At 42.0% G+C, this 20,620-nt stretch overlaps 1 protein-coding gene across 1 annotated transcript in view; it reads left to right on the top strand.

Annotated features, from left to right (window-relative positions):
* Positions 1-1,049: 1,049 nt before the first annotated feature.
* The window catches only part of LOC138661804 (cytochrome P450 2F2-like), a 49,388-nt gene continuing 29,817 nt past the window's right edge, over positions 1,050-20,620 (top strand). Inside the window, exons 1-5 of the mRNA XM_069746731.1 lie at positions 1,050-1,125; positions 5,498-5,675; positions 11,162-11,324; positions 15,127-15,276; positions 17,390-17,550. Of these exons, the coding sequence (XP_069602832.1) occupies positions 5,499-5,675; positions 11,162-11,324; positions 15,127-15,276; positions 17,390-17,550 (651 nt within the window). The 5' untranslated portion in view covers positions 1,050-1,125; position 5,498. The remainder of the gene's footprint in view (positions 1,126-5,497; positions 5,676-11,161; positions 11,325-15,126; positions 15,277-17,389; positions 17,551-20,620) is intronic.

The following is a 20,620-nucleotide window of genomic DNA, read 5'->3' as shown; positions in this document are numbered from 1 at the left end:
CAGTCATCAACACAAAAGGTGGCTACTTTGAAGAATCTAGAATATAAGACATATTTTCAGTTGTTTCACACTTTTTTGTTACGTATATAATTCCACATGTGTTCATTCATAGTTTTGATGCCTTCAGTGTGAATGTACAATTTTCATAGTCATGAAAATACAGAAAAATCTTTAAATGAGACGGTGTGTCCAAACTTTTGGTCTGTACTGTATAGTAACATAGTAACATAGTTAGCAAGTCCGAAAAAAGACATTTGTCCATCCAGTTCAGCCTATATTCCGTCAGAATAAATCCCCAGATCTACGTCCTTCTAAAGAATCTAATAACTGTAAGATACAATATTGTTCTGCTCCAGGAAGACATCCAGGACTCTCTTGAACCCCTTGACTGAGTTCGCCATCACCTCAGACAAGGAATTCCAGATTCTCACTGCCCTAACAGTAAAGAATCCTCATCTATGTCGATGGAAAAACCTTCTCTCCTCCAGACGCAAAGAATGCCCCCTTGTGACCATCACATTCCTTGGTATAAACAGATCCTTGGAGAGATATTTGTATTGTCCCCTTATATACTTATACACGGTTATTAGATCACCTTTCAGTCATCTTCACACTGCATTCGGATGTAATTCGGATGCTAGGTGTGAAAAATCGGATTGTATTTGCATGAAAAACGCATAACACTTGCATTACACTCGTCTGACTTTGCAGGAACAAAATTGGACCAATTTTAAAATCGCTACTGTGACTCCGGCCTAAAGCTGAGAGTTTGCACATTAAGACCTAATTGATTACATAACTTTATCTTCAATATGATCAGCTAAAGTGACAAAACTTGTGCCACTGTCCAAATATTTCTGGTCCTGACTGTATTCCTCATTCTGCTCATATCTGGAGTCCACGAATAACCACAAAATATAAATGACAACAGACCTGAAAGTGTCAGTTATGAAATGTTTGCCTTATTATTTTTTTTGCCAATATTTGGCACCTTGACAGAGCATTTTTGTCTCTCCCCATATACATGTGACTACAAGAACTGAACATTACTTAGAGCTAACTATTGTGTAATCAGAGGTTATTCTAAAAAGAAGTCGAGATCAACACGCTGCAGTTTAAAGTACCGTAAGTGTCTTTCAATTCTCTATCGATCATGTCACCATTTTATGCTATTTTAATTAAAAGGTTTTTATACTATGGCAGAGATTATTGGGTTATATTATATGTCTCGTGATCTACTATTACATGAATATCAGGGAAAATCGGTTTAGGGTCAAAAAGCAACGTAGAACTTTTTGTTTACAATTTTTAGGCAGTTTACTCATAATTTTAATCAGATTAATACCACCAGATAGTGCTAATATAACATTGCCATTTACGGCCTATATAACATTACCAGATGTTACCAAAAATATGCAAAATCATTAAAGAAGAATACAGATAATACTGACTCTACGGATGGCTCAAAATGATGCAAATCACATACAAGCTGAATAAAACCGCCAAATATTGCCAAGTATTGCTAGGTGGTTTTTGCCCCTGGGTATTTTATTCTTAAATACCCCCTATTACATGAGGGTCCTAAACATTCTAATTTTTTCCTTGACATTTAGTTGAAAAATTGCCAATTTCAGGACGGATCCAAAAACAGGGAAGCACAAGCTGCAAACTATAATTTTGCCAAATCCGAGAAGAAATATTTGCTTTTTCCAGGAGTGTGGAGGAAAGTGTTAATTTTATTTTCTTTTACTAGAGTCACATAAGCCATTCTAAAATGTTCTCTCTCCTGGAGTATAATGAATTCCATTTTTCTTTTTTTTTGACCCCTTAGATACTAGTGTAAAAATTAAATTTGAGGCAGAGATTTACCAATTTTGTGCCAGAATTCCTGCCGATAAACTGTCCTTTATAACATGCACAATATTTATTAATAATCTTGCCTGTGGCAATAGATATCTTATTGTCTGGTTTTAGTGAGGATGAAGACAGCAAGATTGTGGGATGTTTTTTAAATCGATAAGGTCTAGGAAGATTAAAAAAAAAAAAAAAAAAAAAACGAAGAGAAACAAAAAAACACTATTTTTTTAAACATAAAATCTTGATTACGACAATTATTCATTTTTATTACACATTTTGTAAATTTGAAGGCAATAACTATAGAGAATGTGTCCGATTGTGCTTTGTCACTGTAAGATAGCAGGAACGTGGGATGCAGTGAAGAGCAGGAGGCAGAACAAGAGTTAATGGGTTTATTACAAAGATTACTCCACGCAGGGAGGGAAAGGGTTAAGGGGGAAATAAACTTGTGTTTTGTATCAGGGTATGAACAAACGGTTAGTAAACTGGTAAACTTATCAGTCTGATGATTTCCGGGCTGTGGAAGCTTGAAATCCCACGGTGGCACTGTAGGTGACACATGAAGTCTCTGGCCTGTTCTTGGAGGAAGGTGAAGCACTGTCTCCCGGCCGAAACAGCGTATCCTGGTTCTCTCTCTCTCAGGCAAGGAATCGGGTTACCGGGGAGATATCCACTGGGTGTAGCAGTCTCTGCCTCCACTGGAAGATGTCTCTGAACAATGCTGGTGACGGGAATGTAGTTATCTGCTCCTCAACGATCCTTCTGGCCGCACACTCATGGGTCAGAGCTTCGGTAGTCGGAATGGACGGACACACAACCTCATGTCCCTCACAGTCAGTGTGCAAAAGATCTGAGGAACTGCAGTGTGGACCTAGGTTATTGCGTAGACCCAAAGAAAGTGAGTCAACCTTCTCCTGTTGTGTGCTGTCTTCCCGACAAGTCTCTCACTTTCTCGCATACTGCCCCTTTTATACCTGACCCATCTCTACAGTTGAGTGCAAAGGTCTGTCTGGGTTGGAAAGCCTTCCCCCCTGCAACAATGGTGAAAGCCTCAATAGTTCTGGCACCGGCACGAGAGAGGCATCACCGACCCGGTCCATCTTCCTACATCACATCCACCATTAAAGCGCCACTACTATTTCAGAGAAGAGGCAGAGGTCATGTAAACACACTAGAAATTGCAACTACATATAGAGCAAAACATTTGCTGCATTTATACTTTTTCTAGTGTAGAGATGATTGATGATTCCCCTGTATGGTGGCATAGCACATAATCCTGGCACACTGACTCTGTTACCTCGCAATCATGGATCCACCAATATTTGGACATTTTTCTGAGTACTCTTCCACTCAGCGAATACATTGCTTAAGGTACCTTCACACTGAATGATATCGCTAGCGATCCGTGACGTTGCAGCGTCCTGGCTAGCGATATCGTTCAGTTTGACACGCAGCAGCGATCAGGATCCTGCTGTGATGTTGTAGGTCGCTGCAGAAAGTCCAGAACTTTATTTGGTCGCTGGACCTCCTGCAGACATCGCTGAATCGGCGTGTGTGACGCCGATTCAGCGATGTCTTCACTGGTAACCAGGGTAGGAAAGCACAGCGCCGGGGGACAGACAGCGGAAGGTAAGTATGTAGTGTTTGTTTTTTTTTACTTTTACGCTGGTAACCAGGGTAAACATCGGGTTATCAAGGGCGGCCCTGTGCTTAGTAACCCGATGTTTACCCTGGTTACCGGCATCGTTGGTCGCTGGAGAGCTGTCTGTGTGACAGCTCTCCAGCGACCAAACAGCGACGCTGCAGCGATCCGGATCGTTGTCTGGATCGCTGCAGCGTCGTTTAGTGTGAAGGTACCTTTAGGCTATCTGGCTTCTCTAGAAATGTAATGTCTGGTTATGAGATGGAGAACCAAAAAGTTATCTGACATAGGCGTCAATCAATTATTTGGTGTCAACAGAGAGTTTATCTGAGGACACCAAATCTGTCTTTCTCTTTGTCTATGATCTCTCTATTTCTTTGTCTCCCTCTCTATCTCTCTTTTTTTCTGCCTATCTCTCTCTGTCTTTGCCTGTCTCCTCTCTTCTCTTCCACTGTTTGTCTCTCTCTTCCTGTCTCTCTCTCTCACTCTGTCTCCCTGTCTCTCCCTATCTCTCTCTGCCTCAGTCTTTGTCTCTCTCCTCTATCTTTCTGTATCTGTGTCTCTTCCTGTCTCTCTCTATCTCTGTCTCTTTGTCTCTCTCTCAAGACATTTCTGTCTTATTTCTTTTTGTGAAAAATTGGCATCTTGTCTGAACATTTCTGGACTGTCAGTTTACTTACTATGGCCGACTGGTGTCTTTTTTTTTTAATAAATGGATGAAAGAGAGAAATTGTCGGGGAGTTTTGTTCTTAAATAAATCTTTTTTTGTGTGTGTTTATTTCTTGTGACTGCTGGATTAGAAATGGGGGTGTCTCTCCTTTACTAATCTGTGGGTTTCATGTCAGCACCACACCACCACACTACCACAATCTTTTTATCCTGATTGCCAATGCACAAGGGCAATTGGGAAAGCCGAGGCTAAGTGCCAGAATTGGCACATCTAATGGATGCACTATTTCTGGGGCAGTTGAGGGCTGGTCTTATTAGGCTGTAAAGGGGAGAATATCCATGGAGCTTCCCAGCCTATTAATATCAACCCGAAGCTGTCTGCTTTGCCTTAGCTGGTTATTAAAAATAGTGGGGATACCAAGTCAATTTTTTAGGATCCACCCAGTTTTAAAAACCATGAAAGGCAAAGCAGACAGCTGGGGGCTGATATTAATAGGCTGAGAAGGTCCATGGATATTGGCCACTTTGCATCATAATAAAACCAGCTCACAGCTATCTGCTTTCCTTTGGCTAGTTATTAAAAATAGGAGGGAACTCACATTGTTTTTTTAAAATTATTTATTTAATTTACACTGTCCCTCACTTGATCAGCGACACCACCCGTGATCTGGTGGTTATACAGGCCTGGACACGGGTGGCACTGGCCAATAACAGCCATGCCAATACTTGCCATGGCTGGGATTACTCTGGAAGTGTCCACAGCTAAAAAGCCTGTTGACTGGCTGCATTTCAGTCTTTCAAGAAGCTTTATTAAGCATCCGAACTCTGAACAGTAACATGGACTTCTGGGAGAAGTCCGTGTTTGGAGTTCAGCACCGGACACTAGAAGTCAGGTATGTACCCTGAACCTTACAGTTCGGGTTCCCTCATCCTTAATGAAAATGAATGATACACTCCCCAGGAATTAGCCCATTCTTCGGGCACTATATTTGACTCCAAGAAGTATGGCTGAGCTCAGAGCTACCCAAACCCGACGAGTAACTATCTGGTGACCTCCTGACTGGTTCCGTGAGCACATTTAACATTAGGTACAGTATATGACACAAGTTATTGTCTCTCTACTTTCCTAGGAGACAAATTATCTTGTTGCTTCTCCTGTACTGTCTTGTCTCAACACATCAGTAATAAAACTTAGTTTCTACTTTTTTGGACCTTGTCTTGTCCCTAAATTAAGATTTTGAAAATAGACAGTAAATGGTCAATGAAAGTGATTTAAGTATTTTAAATGGCTGACTTTTTGGATGATTTGGTGCTAATTTCTGTCCACAGGATGGATTTCTACTCACTGGTTACCGTCCTCTTGGTGATTCTCATAACCAGCGTGTTGGTTAACTATATAAAGCTACTGTTGGAGAAGTCAAAGTTGCCTCCTGGACCAACTCCTCTTCCCATAATCGGAACTCTTCATCTAATGAACCTTGATGATGTTGTGAAGTCCCTCCTGGAGGTGAGTAAAGCCAGAAAGAAAGTGCTGGATAAATAAGAATGAAGGCAGCACATTTGTTATGATCAAATTTAAGTCTGATGCATGCGATGCTGTGTTGTGTGATATTGTATGCTGTGTTCACCACTGCTGCATATCGTGAGCCAAGTACAATATTGCTAGATAACTTCACATCTTTACAGTTATGTTAGCACTGAAATGTGTGGGGGTTGTGACTGATGTGAGATTGCAAATTTGTCGACAATTGTAGCATACACTGTATGAGTTAAAGGGAATCTGTCAGGTGCTACATGCTGACCAAAAGGTGGGCAGCATGTATCAGGACTTGACTGTATGATCACAGCCATGTATATTGTACCTTCAAACTCTACAGCGTTTCAGAGTGAAGCATACTTTTGATAGCTGGCGGCTTCTTTCCACCCACTGACAGTTACTGACAAGCCTCTGCTTGCTTGCGCATATTGACAGAGCGTTTTTAGTCAGTGTAGGCTGCGGGGGACGAGCTTGTACAGCTAGTTACCAATCCGGCTCAGTCCTCGAAGGCTAGTGAAAGTATATTTTACTCTGAAACGCCAAAGTAAACATTCATGGCTGTGATCATTTAGCCAGTGGGTGATACATACGGCCCACGGTTTGAGCAGCGTGTATCACCTGTCAGGTTCTCTTTAGTGATACGAATAAATATAAGTCATTTATGGGAAACTCGTGTGTGAATAATGCTATATGCAGATTGGGATTTTTTGTGCACTGGTATTGTACCTGTGTTTCTGCCTTAATTAGTTGGGTCCGCTGCACCCTGATAGTGCATTTGCTTTGAGACCTGGGTAGGTAAGTATCTCTACCTTCTTTTCAGTGATTTTTGTATAAATTTTGAGGATTTTAGTCCTTTTTGTGTCAGTGAGTTTTTGATAATGCCCAGCAGGATATCACTGGTGGTGAAAAGGTGTAAAGTGCTGTGTCATTTAAGAGTTACTGCACTAATCAGCTGGTCACAAGACTTGGTCAGGGGGCACATGAGAGCAACTTAAAATGTTATGCCCATGAAACTCGAAATTTGCATTAAATACATGTTTTTTTTTGTCTTGATCGATATTGCTGTTGCCGCTATAGGTCACTAGTGTTTTTTTTTTCTTATTCTCTCACCTTGTCTTTTAGTCTCTGAATTATCATATTTATTACACAATATGGATCGCACCTCCAAAAATCATGCATCGATCTAATGCTGCTAGGCAAAAATATATATAACTGGGCATGAGGTTCTTAGTTTAACATTCTGATTAGACTGTGTGAAGCCCACTGCCACGTCACCGCAAACCTCTCAGTGGGTCCTAACTTTTTTTTTCCTTAAAGGACTGGCATCGTGCGGTAACGACTGCTGCAGCGACAATGCACCGCCCCACAAGTACAAAACCACAGCAACAATGGCTGCCACACAGCACCAACACCAAATGAAAGAAGCATTGAAACTCACCTTCACCAAGCTCTCAAATGAGAGCAAAAATAAGCTCTTTGCAGTCTCCAGCTATTTAAAATCACCTATGCCAAATGGAAGGAGTGCAGAACCGAAAAAAAGGACAGTTCATGCAATAAGCTGAAAAAAAAGTATGGACATCTTTTTTTGGCAGTTCTGGCATATGCATTGTTGTCCCCTATTATTTTTGTTTTACTTGGACCCACACTCCTCCAATTTGACCCCGGTGTTTTTAAATTAGCAGGAGACTGCAGGAGGGGTTCTGCCTATTTTTGCTCTCAGTCCACAGTCTGAGAACATGTGGAAGGTGAAGTTTTTACATCTATTCACCTGGTGTTTGGTGCTCTGTGGCCGCCATTGCTGCTGCGGTGTTGTGTCAGCCGGGCAGTGCGGCCTGGGGTCGTGAAGACTCAGTGTTGCAGCATGGATGTTATGAGGCACCGGGATGCCCGCCCTGCTCTTGCACTGTCGCTGTGATGGTGGTTTTCGCTGTGTTACAGTGCCTACAAGTAGTATTCAACCCCCTGCAGATTTAGCAGGTTTACACATCTTGAATTAACTTGGCATTGTGACATTTGGACTGTAGATCAGCCTGGAAGTGTGAAATGCACTGCAGCAAAAAAGAATGTTATTTCTTTGTTTATTTTTTTTTTTTAAATTGGGAAAAGTTTTTTCAGAGGGTCATTTATTATTCAACCCCTCAACCCACCAGAATTCTGTTTGGTTCCCCTAAAGTATTAAGAAGTAGTTCAGGCACAAAGAACAATGAGCTTCACATGTTTGGATTATCTCTTTTTCCAGCCTTTTCTGACTATTTAAGACCCTCCCCAAACTTGTGAACAGCACTCAAACATGGTCAACATGGGAAAGACAAAGGAGCATTCCAAGGCCATCAGAGACAAGATCGTGGAGGGTCACAAGGCTGGCAAGGGGTACAAAACCCTTTCCAAGGAGTTGGGCCTACCTGTCTCCACTGTTGGGAGCATCATCCGGAAGTGGAAGGCTTATGGAACTACTGTTAGCCTTCCACGGCCTGGACAGCCTTTGAAAGTTTCCTCCCGTGCCGAGGCCAGGCTTGTCCGAAGAGTCAAGGCTAACCCAAGGACAACAAGGAAGGAGCTCCGGGAAGATCTCATGGCAGTGGGGACATTGGTTTCAGTCAATACCATAAGTAACGTACTCCACCGCAATGGTCTCCGTTCCAGACGAGCCCGTAAGGTACCTTTACTTTCAAAACGTCATGTCAAGGCTCATCTACAGTTTGCTCATGATCACTTGGAGGACTCTGAGACTGACTGGTTCAAGGTTCTCTGGTCTGATGAGACCAAGATCGAGATCTTTGGTGCCAACCACACACGTGACGTTTGGAGACTGGATGGCACTGCATACGACCCCAAGAATACCATCCCTACAGTCAAGCATGGTGGTGGCAGCATCATGCTGTGGGGCTTTTTCTCAGCCAAGGGGCCTGGCTGCCATGATCCCAATGGCAGGGGATCACTAAAGGACAAGCACTGATACAAACAAGCTCTAGGGCGATGGAACCTGAGCTGACGGCGACCCTGAACCTAACACACAAATAAAAGTAGCCGGGGAACGTGCCTACGATGATCCTAGACGTCTCGCTCCAGCCGAAGATCTAACTTCCCCTATTAGAAGAAACACAGACCTCTCTTGCCTCCAGAGAAATACCCCACAGAAATAGCAGCCCCCCACATATAATGACGGTGAAATGAGAGGAAAGCACATACGCAGTATGAAAACAGTTTCAGCAAAATGAGGCCCGCTAAAGCTAGATAGCAGAGGATACAAAAGTGAACTGCGCGGTCAGCGAAAAACCCTTCAAAAAACCATCCTGAAATTACTTGAACTCATGTGCCAACTCATGGTACATGAGGAGCAATTTCAGCCCACTAGAGCAACCAGCAGCAAGAATCACATATCTGCAGGCTGGACTAAAAAACCAAATAAAGCAAAGCACCAAAACAGGAAAATCCAAACTTAGCTTGACCAGAAGGTTCTAGGAGCAGGGAGCAGAGGTAACAAGACACACTGGATACATTGATAACCGGCGAGGAAATGCCAGCAAAGCCAGGTTAAATAGGAAACTCCCATATCCTGATGGAACAGGTGGAACCCAGAGACCCAGGAAAGACAAGTCACCCAAAACCATCAGTAACCACCAGAGGGAGCCCAAAAACAGAACTTACAACACCTGGCCATCTGGTCCGCATCTATGGGAGGATGGATAGCACGGCCTACCTGGAGATTTTGGCCAAGAACCTCCGCTCCTCCATCAAGGATCTTAAGATGGGTCGTCATTTCATCTTCCAACAAGACAACGACCCAAAGCACACAGCCAAGAAAACCAAGGCCTGGTTCAAGAGGCAAAAAATCAAGGTGTTGCAGTGGCCTAGTCAGTCTCCTGACCTTAACCCAATTGAAAACTTGTGGAAGGAGCTCAAGATTAAAGTCCACATGAGGCACCCAAAGAACCTAGATAACTTGGAGTAGATCTGCATGGAGGAGTGGGCCAAGATAACTCCAGAGACCTGTGCCGGCCTGATCAGGTCTTATAAAAGACGATTATTAGCTGCAATTGCAAACAAAGGTTATTCCACAAAATATTAAACCTAGGGGTTGAATAATAATTGACCCACACTTTTATGTTTAAAATTTATAAAAATTTAACTGAGCAACAAAACTTTTTGGTTTGTAAGATTTATGCATCTGTTAATAAATCCTGCTCTTGTTTGAAGTTTGAAGGCTCTAACTTATTTGCATCTTATTAAACCTGCTAAATCTGCAGGGGGTTGAATACTACTTGTGGGCACTGTATATTTGTTTTCGTTTCATACCAAAATTTCCTAATTTTGGATGTGCATTCCTCCGTTCACATGTACTTTTTTGTTTTCCATTGGTTAACTTTATATGTTTGAATCTTCTCCATACATATTTATAGCTTTGCCCATTGTAATTTTTCTCTTCCCCATGAAACTGTGAAAGCTCAATGTATTGTTTTTCTTTTCAAGCTGCAATATGTATCTCTTGAGGATATGAAGCTTTCCCACTTTTCTAGTAATGTGTTATGAACAGGTGATTCAGAACCACAATAGACCTAGTGGTTAAGAGCGCATAAGTGACCTGTTTAGTTACTAACATAGGACGAGCTCTGAGACGTGGGAACTCTGCTGACCGCAATCCCTAATCCTATCAAATGACACTAAAGGTAGCCGTGGAGCGCTCCTGACAAAACCTAGGCGCCTCGTCACAGCCTGAGAAACTAGCTAGCCCTGAAGATAGAAAAATAAGCCTACCTTGCCTCAGAGAAATTCCCCAAAGGAAAAGGCAGACCCCCACATATAATGACTGTGAGTAAGATGAAAATACAAACACAGAGATGAAATAGATTTTAGCAAAGTGAGGCCCGACTTACTGAATAGAGCGAGGATAGGAAAGATAGCTTTGCGGTCAGCACAAAAACCTACAAACAACCACGCAGAGGGGACAAAAAGACCCTCCGCACCGACTAACGGTACGGAGGTGCTCCCTCTGCGTCTCAGAGCTTCCAGCAAGCAACAAAAACCAATATAGCAAGCTGGACAGAAAATATAGCAAACAAAGTAACATAAGCAAAACTTAGCTCATGCAAGGCAGACAGGCCACAGGAACGATCCAGGAGAAAGCAAGGCCAATACTGGAACATTGACTGGAGGCCAGGAACAAAGAACTAGGTGGAGTTAAATAGAGCAGCACCTAATGACTTAACCCCGTCACCTGAGGAAGGAAACTCAGAAGCCGCAGCCCCACTCACATCCACCAGAGGAAGCTCACAGACAGAACCAGCCGAAGTACCACTCATGACCACAGGAGGGAGCTTGACCACAGAATTCACAACAGTAATGCTCCTTAAGAACCATCGACCTACTCAATGGAATTTGTTTTGGCCACCTATGGAACATTATAGTATAGTTTCAGTTCATAACCTGTCATGTTGAATGTCTCTGTTTTCTCCTAGTTGTCGAAAAAATATGGTGACATATTTACAGTATATGAGGGGACTCGACCAGTTATCATTCTTTGTAGTTATAAAGCCCTCAAAGAAACTTTCATTGACAAAGCAGAAGAGTTCAGTGGTCGAGCCTATTATGCTTCATTCTATGATTTTACCAAAGGAGATGGTGAGTATTTAGTCAGGGGAAGTTTATTCTTCTTTGATTTCTGTGTATTATTCATTGACTTTTTCTTCACACTTGTTGGCTGTTTGGCTACTTTTATTCTTATTGTGGTTCCAGGAGAATATCATTGGAATATTGATGGATCTAGACCAATAATCCACATTTGGAGGGGTGGCCTGCTTTGAACAATATCACCGACAACCTGTTACCATATTGTCCTACTCAGTTCCATGGCAACATCACAACAGGGGAAATTTGGTTTTACCCAATTCTAAAATGAATCAATAGCCTCTTCATGTAATTCAAATACTTAATGTGTCTGCTTGTAATGGTTGCACGGGTCAATATGCAGCACTGCAACCTCAGACATCAGTGAAACGAGATCCTTTGGGTGCAGGTGTTATGGTTTGACTTCGGCAATCTTTCTTAAGCCACATACTAGAAAATGGTACAGGAACCTCCAGCTTATGCAGTAGACAAGGAAGATCTCAGTCTATTTTATATAAATAAAATAGTCTTTTCTAGTATAACATTAATACAGTTGGTGGCAGGTTCAAATCTTAATATCAAAATCTTCATCTGTTTTGCACAGAGGCACAGGCATATCGACTGCAAGTAGCAGCAAGGACTTTTCAAATATACGGAATAAACAACTTGATCTTCCCATCTCCATATTAACTTCTTAATAGTGCTATATTCCACTTTTGTAGTAGTACCTGTGTCCCTGCCTGGTTGGCCTCGTGTTATTTCTATGATTCCAGGACCAGCTTACACAGTGCCTCTTCAGTCCCACTCCTTCTTGGCTACCTTGGGCCCCTTAATTCACAGAACTATTTCTGGCTTAGGCAGTACTCACTACTGTTGCCTCCTTCCTGTAAGACTCACTCCTGAGTGCTAAGGATTTTCTGGCTTGATTTCTGCCACTCAATCTAGTTAGTTACTTCAAAACTTGGTACTCCTGCAATCTTCCTTTAATGCACATCTTAGTAAGGGGCCTATATCTTTCTCATCTCAGAACTATTCATTCACCCTGACTCACTGTAGCCATAACATAACCTTGCTTTACTCCCAAACACTAATCCCATCTGCATGGCTCGCTGACTGTTAACTGTTCCTTTCCCAGCTGTCTAATCTACTTTAGCTCTAATGGGGGATATTACATTAAATTCAGTATAAAACAGCCTTTTTATAACAGCACATAACGTTTTCAGGGAGGTTTCAGACAACTTATCTTTCCTTTACACAACCCCCATCTTTAATGATTGCCATCCTTGGCAATCCAGGACCTGTAAAATATAAAAGAGCGCATGGCAACATATTTCTGCAAGAATTCTTGTTGTCTTTCCTTCTTTGGTTCATTGAAAGGCATGAAACATGTAATAATCACTCCTTTACATGCCAAAGCAAGAGGCAATCAGGCCAATAAATGGGTTCTTACTATTGGCAGATATGCAACAGATACAGACTTATTTGCGTGCAGGAGGAGTTTACACCTTTCTGACAGTAGATGGCGATGTTTTTACTGTTATATGCTTAGTCGAATGTAATGCATATACTTGTTTTACTTTGGTTTCACTTTCTCTCTGGTAAAGGTCCTTCAGACTTCTGTTATGCTGTATTAAGAAGCTCATGCATGTACCTTATGTTCTGTGTAGATAAAAGTTGAATTACCCCATATAATCTACTCTCACAAGTTTATTCTGCTACCAAACTATGCAACATTTAGCAAGTCAAACTCTCTCAAAGGTTCCAAGTAGATAATTAAGATCACATATTGTTATGTATGAAACAAAGCTATAAAGCATGAAATGCACCTACAGTGGCGGAAATAAGTATTTTCTTCCTTGCTGATTTTGTAAGTTTGCCCACTGACAAAGATATGAACAGTCTATAATTTTAAGGGTAGGTTAATTTTAACAATGAGAGAGAGAATATCAAAAATAAAATCCAGAAAATCACATTGTATAAATTATATAATTTGCATTTTGCTGTGAGAAATAAGTATTTGATCTCCTACCAACCATTAAGAGTTTTTGCTCTTACAAACCAGTTAGATGCTCCTAATCAACTTGTTTCCTGCATTAAAGACAGCTCTCTTACATAGTCACCTTTATAAAAGATTCCTGTCCACAGAATTAATCAGTCAGACTCTAAATTCTACAATATGGACAAGAGCTTTATAAGGATGTCAGGGACAAGATAATAGACCAGCACAAAGCTGGAATGGCTACAAAACCATAAGTAAGACGCTGGGTGAGAAGGAAACAACTGTTGGTGCAATAGTAAGAAAATGGAATAATTGCAAAATGACTTTCAATCACCGTTGATCTGTGGTACCATGCAAAATCTCACCTCGTGGGGTATCCTTGATCATGAGGAAGGTGAGAGATCACCTTCAAGGGAACCTGTCACCTCATTTTGCTGCTATAAGATGCGGCCACTGCCTTTCAGGGCTTATCTACAGCATTCTGTAATGCTGTAGATTAGCCCCCGGTCCAACCTGAAAGAGAAGAAAAACAAGTTTTATTACACTCACCCGGGGGCGGTCCGGTCCGATGGGTGTCGCAGGTCAGGGTCCGCGCCTCCCATCTTCATGCGATGTCGTTATCCTGCTTCCTTCATGCCGTGCTCCTGCGCAGGTGTACTGATCTGCCCTGTTGAGGGCAGAACAAAGTACAGTAGTGTGCAGGTGCCAGGAAAGGTCAGAGAGGCCAAGTGCCTGTGCACTGCAGTACTTTGCTCTGCTCTCAACAGGGCAGATCAGTACACCTGCGCAGGAGCGCGGCACAAAGCAAGCAGGAAGACAACATCGCATGAAGATGGGAGGCCCCAGACCCGGACCTGTGATGCTCATTAGACCAGACCGGCCCCCAGGTGAGTATAATGAAACTTGATCTCTTTGGCATTAACTCAACTCGCTATGTTTGGAGGAAGAGAAATGCTGTCTATAACCCAAGGAACACCATCTTCACTGTCAATCATGGAGGTGGAAACATTATGTTTTGGGGGTGTTTCTCTGCTAAGGGCACAGGACTACTTCACCACATCAATGGAAAAATGGATGGAGCCATGTACCATAAAATCCTGAGTGACAACCTCCTTCCCTCCGCCAGGACATTAAAAATGAGTCGTGGCCGGGTCTTCCAGCAAGACAATGACCCAAAACATACAGCCAAAGCAACAAAGGAGTTGCTCAAAAAGAAGCAGTGGCCTAGCCAGTCTCCAGACCTTAATCCCATAGAAAACTTATGGAGGGAGTTGAAGCTCTGAGTTGCGAAGTGACAACCTCAAAATCTTAATGATTTAGAGATGATCTGCAAAGAGGAGTGGACCAAAATTGCTCCTGACATGTTTGCAAACCTCAGCATCAACTACAAAAAACACTGCTGTGCTTGCCAACAAGTATTTTGCTACCAAGTATTAAGTCTTGTTTGTCAGAGGAATCAAATACTTCTTTCTCACTACAAAATGCAAATGAATTTATATAATTTATACAGTGCGATTTTCTGGATTTTATTTTTGATATTCTATCTCTCCATGTTAAAATTAACCTACCCTTAAAATTATAGACTGTTTATGTCTTTGTCAGTGGGCAAACTTACAAAATCAGCAAGGGATCAAATACTTATTTCTCCCACCGTATCTTACCAAACCCAGAGTTTGTGTAAATCACACATAAATTATTGAAAATTTGACGATGCTGCAGTTTATTTTGCTACTGCAATACAATCCTCGAGTATGTATTGAGCTCTAAAGGCCCATAAGGAATTTCATTTGGAATTAACTATTTTATTATTTTGAACAGATCTTGCATTCAGTAGTGGTGAAAAGTGGAAGGAGTTCAGACGGTTTTCCGCGCTAACACTGGGTAATTTTGGAGTTGGAAAACGAAGCTTTGAGGAGAGGATACGAGAAGAGGCTATGTATCTGACTGAGGTGCTGAGAAAGTCTAATGGTAAGGTTTAATATTATCAACATACTTCATATATTTGTTTATTCTTCACAATTTTTTATTTTTAATACGGTATATGATTGCAGAATAGAATCAAGGGTAAGCCTGTTTTTGAATTGTGCCTGGTATAGCGCCTGCTTTTGACACCACCTCCTTTTGATTTACTGCCATGCAGTTTACAAATGCCTACATAACACAATGTCCATGTATGCAGACTGTATAGCAAAGTGCCCAATAACAGAACCATTCATTGGTGAACTATCACCTGCGTACGGTTGCTTAAACATCAGTGTTTTACAGTGCCACCACCATACAAGAACTGTCTGATAGCAGTGCCTCGCAAAAAAATACCACCACACAGTACTTAGAAAATACCAACATACAGTGAGAAAATAACAGAATAACTGCTTCATACATACAGGAATTAAGTAAGAGGAATGACAAAACAAGAACTAAGTAAAAGTAATACGACTTTGTAATGAAAATTTAGGTTGTGATTCATCAAGAAGTTTTTGTGACATGAAACTGCTTTAAATGTCACTTCTTTTGTGCTTACACTTACACCAGTCCTGGCCACCTCAGCCAACTTTTCGAAAAATGGGCAGGTCTTGGGCATGATGGGGCATGACCAAATGCACCCAACAAATTCAATACAGTTATAGTTGGTTTGAATTGTTTCAAATGACTTGGTCTATTTTTATTATTATTATTATTTATTGTTATAGCGCCATTTATTCCATGGCGCTTTACATGTAAGGAGGGGTATACATAATAAAAGCAAGTACAATAATCTTAAACAATACAAGTCATAACTGGTACAGGAGGAGTGAGGACCCTGCCCGCAAAGGCTCACAATCTACAAGGAATGGGTGAGAATACAGTAGGTGAGGATAGAGCTGGTCGTGCAGCGGTTTGGTCGATCGGTGGTTACTGCAGGTTGTAGGCTTGTCGGAAGAGGTAGGTCTTCAGGTTCTTTTTGAAGGTTTCGATGGTAGGCGAGAGTCTGATGTGTTGTGGTAGAGGGTTCCAGAGTAGGGGTGATACGTGAGAGAAATCTTGTATACGATTGTGGGAAGAGGAGATAAGAGGGGAGTAGAGTAGGAGATCTTGTGAGGATCAGAGGTTGCGTGTAGGTAAGTACCGGGAGACGAGGTCACAGATGTCTATTGGACATGACAGTAATCTGTGACCATAGGACAGAAAGTGTGCGAACTGCCCTTTACCTATTTGCATCCACAAGACTTCTTTTGATTAACCAATATAGTATGACATCAGATTTGTTTAATGCCATAACCATGATTTTGCACTTGGCTTGCTAATCAATGTAAGAGGTTGGTTTCTTGGCTCCTTTCCAGTGGCCCCAGATTACTGTCATGGCCTGTAGACCAAGTAGTGCAATGGACAGCTTTGTGTGAATTAATTCCCATTAACTGTATTCATGACTAACTGCACAAAAGTTGTGTAAATTTTGACAAAAATGCACTTCAGTTGGAGTGGTGGAACGCGGCATTTGAAAGGTTTATTAGAATATGCACATCTCTTAATGAACTTGTCACATCTTACTCCAGGGCATAGTTCATCAAGACTGGCAAGGAAAAACTCACAGGCCTGAAATGCCCATCACCCTTTACAGGCAATGGGGGGTGGGGTGTCACCATGGGGGGTGTAACTTGAGGGGGTGGTCGCTCAGTCTGGTTATCGCATTCTAGGAGATGCACTCCTAGCATTGCTGGGAGGTGGGACACCGCTGCTCCCAGCGATTATGCTGTGTGGGGACCCTGTAGTTTGGGGGTAGAGATTGGGTGTTGCTTCAGCTTGGTCAGATGATTGCTGGAAGGCAGATTTTAAGGGTGTGCAGCAGTGCGATGGCTGATGCCAAGTGAGCCCGACACACTGCGCTTGCTGGCTAGCAGTAGGTTATTTCACCATCTCCCAATATAATATCGTAAGGCACCATTAATGAGAGCCTGCTGATGAGCCCTGTGTGATCATTACAACTGACTTCAACAGTAAACCTAGTTATGCCACACAACTAACCCTGTTTAAAAACATGACATCAATTCTGTGACCCCTGAACTTTAACTTTTGATTTACCTATTTGTATGTGTTATTTTAGGATCCCCTATAGATCTCAATTACCACACATTACGTGCTGTGTCCAATGTGATTTGCTCTGTGGTATTTGGTAGTCGGTTTGAATATCAAGATGAAAATTTTCAAAAGCTTGTAAAGTGTGTTCAAGACAACTTTGAAATTATGAGCTCACGCTGGGGAATAGTAAGTATAAAAAATAGCCAAATTATAGGGTGTACCCACGTCCGATACCCCTAAAAGGTCCTCTAATAGAGAATATACAAATAGCCAGGAGAAAACCTCTTGAAATATAAAACATAACCTTTAATGGTAACTCTCTAAAAATGATTTTTATGGACAATAATGTGATAAAGTGCATATAGTGCTCAAATAACCAGTGCTCAATAAAAAAATGGTTATATCTCACCAAATCAGTCGTTTTTCTCACGGGAGCGTCCTCATATATTTAAGGGGGATGGGAAAACAATTACTATACTACCCAGTCGTGCCCCTGTGTTGCTCCCGCCCTGACAAGGGCAGTCCCCAAGTCAGGCTAAATAATTGTACCCACCATGACCAAGTAAACTTCCCTACGCGTTTCCTCTCCCATAGGTGAGATTCATCAGGGGAAAAGAAAGGGGTATAAATATTATAGGGTATCCTGTTTAAGAAGGGAGAGCCCCGGCATCGGCAGGTAGCTCCTATGTGTCCAGTGCACCTAGTTTTGGTATGGACTATGGTAAGGTGAGATGAAAGACGGGAAAGCATTCCCTTATATAGTTTCCCCCCCTCTCTACTTAATTACATAGCGTCCTACCTCATTTCCGGCAGGTCTGCATGACCGTTATATTTATTAAACGTCCCTGGCGCTGTATCGCCATCTTACCCACACGCCATGTGTATACATTTCCGGGATCTGGATAGTTCTTCACTGCGCATGCGGGTTGGAGACCTAGTTAGTGAAGCCGTGCTCTTATCGGCTTTCACTTCCGGTTCATGCTGCCTAGCTTGCCCGCTATTGCGCAGTGCAGAATACAAGCACATACCTGCCGCCTGACTGTATTCCTGGTAACCTTCGTGCTCCAGGGTTCCTCACTAATGTGCATGCGGCCTTTTTGCCCGCTGCTGCGCAGTACAAAATTAAATGTAGCCTAGTGGCCCAGCTGTATCCCCGGCAACAGTCGTGCTCCCAGGGAACCACGCTAATGCGCATGCGGCCTTTTGTAAATACATAACCTTATTATACGCGCATATATATTTTTAATTTTAGGTGTTATAATGAGAGGGGGATAAAGTAGACAATGAGGAAACTGTCCCTATATAGATATCCATAAAAAATCTATAAATTCTCAGTTTTATGCCTAATACAATGGGGCCAGAGATAAAGATATAGATAAAATATGGCAGCGGCTCATATTTTCAAATCATGATAGATAATATATCCTGTTTTATAGGCTTAGTACTCCTAGGGGGCAGAAACCCAAATTCCAACATATTCGTGACCTGCAGTAAAAACCCCAATTGATGGGGAGAATCATATACAGATATTGTAATTTCAAAGAAAGCAACTGTAACTCAATTGTTCATTCAGACCATGCGGATAACAGGTCTCAAGGCGAAATATCCACCTTCATTCTCTTTGAAGCAGAACCCTATCGAAGTCACCCCCTCTTCTTGGTGGCCTGACTTTCTCAATACCCATAAACTGTATGGCCTTCAAGGTGGATATTTCGCCTTGAGACCTGTTATCCGCATGGTCTGAATGAACAATTGAGTTACAGTTGCTTTCTTTGAAATTACAATATCTGTATATGATTCTCCCCATCAATTGGGGTTTTTACTGCAGGTCACGAATATGTTGGAATTTGGGTTTCTGCCCCCTAGGAGTACTAAGCTTATAAAACAGGATATATTATCTATCATGATTTGAAAATATGAGCCACTGCCATATTTTATCTATATCTTTATCTCTGGCCCCATTGTATTAGGCATAAAACTGAGAATTTACAGATTTTTTATGGATATCTATATACGGACGGTTTCCCCATTGTCTACTTTATCCCCCTCTCATTATAACACCAAAAAATAAAAATATATATGCGCGTATAATAAGGTTATGTACTTACAAAAGGCCGCATGCGCATTAGCGTGGTACACTGGGAGCACGACTGTTGCCGGGGATACAGCTGGGCCACTAGGCTACCGGCGTACATTTGATTTTGTACTGCGCAGCAGCGGGCAAAAAGGCCGCATGCACATTAGTGAGGAACCCTGGAGCACGAAGGTTACCAGGAATACAGTCAGGCGGCAGGTATGTGCTTGTATTCTGCACTGCGCAATAGCGGGCAAGCTAGGCAGCATGAACCGGAAGTGAAAGCCGGTAAGAGCACGGCTTCACTAACTAGGTCTCCAACCCGCATGCGCAGTGAAGAACTATCCAGATCCCGGAAATGTATACACACGGCGTGTGGGTAAGATGGCGATACAGCGCCAGGGACGTTTAATAAATATAACGGTCATGCAGACCTGCCGGAAATGAGGTAGGACGCTATGTAATTAAGTAGAGAGGGGGGAAACTATATAAGGGAATGCCTTCCCGTCTTTCATCTCACCTTACCATAGTCCATACCAAAACTAGGTGCACTGGACACATACAGTTAGGTCCAGATATATTTGGACAGAGACAATATTTTTCTAATTTTGGTTATAGACATTACCTCAATGAATTTTAAACAAAACAATTCAGATGCAGTTGAAGTTCAGACTTTCAGCTTTCATTTGAGGGTATCCACAGTAAAATTGGATGAAGGGTTTAGGAGTTTCAGCTCCTTAACATGTGCCACCCTGTTTTTAAAGGGACTAAAAGTAATTGGACAGATTCAATGATTTTAAATAAAATGTTCATTTTTAATACTTGATTGAAAACCCTTTGTTGGCAATGACTGTCTGAAGTCTTGAACTCATGGACATCACCAGACGCTGTGTTTTCGTCTTTTTGATGCTCTGCCAGGCCTTCACAGCGGTGATTTTCAGTTGTTGTTTGTTTGTGGGCCTTTCTGTCTGAAGTTTAGTCTTTAACAAGTGAAATGCATGCTCAATTGGGTTGAGATCAGGTGACTGACTTGGCCATTCAAGAATATTCCACTTCTTTGCTTTACTAAACTCCTGGGTTGCTTTGGCTTTATGTTTTGGTCATTGTCCATCTGTAGTATGAAACGACGACCAATCAGTTTGGCTGCATTTGGCTGGATCTGAGCACACAGTATGTCTCTGA

The sequence above is a fragment of the Ranitomeya imitator genome, chromosome 2 (assembly GCF_032444005.1).
Source record: "Ranitomeya imitator isolate aRanImi1 chromosome 2, aRanImi1.pri, whole genome shotgun sequence".
NCBI classification, from domain to species: domain Eukaryota; kingdom Metazoa; phylum Chordata; class Amphibia; order Anura; family Dendrobatidae; genus Ranitomeya; species Ranitomeya imitator.
This window is presented reverse-complemented; position numbering and strand designations above follow the sequence as displayed.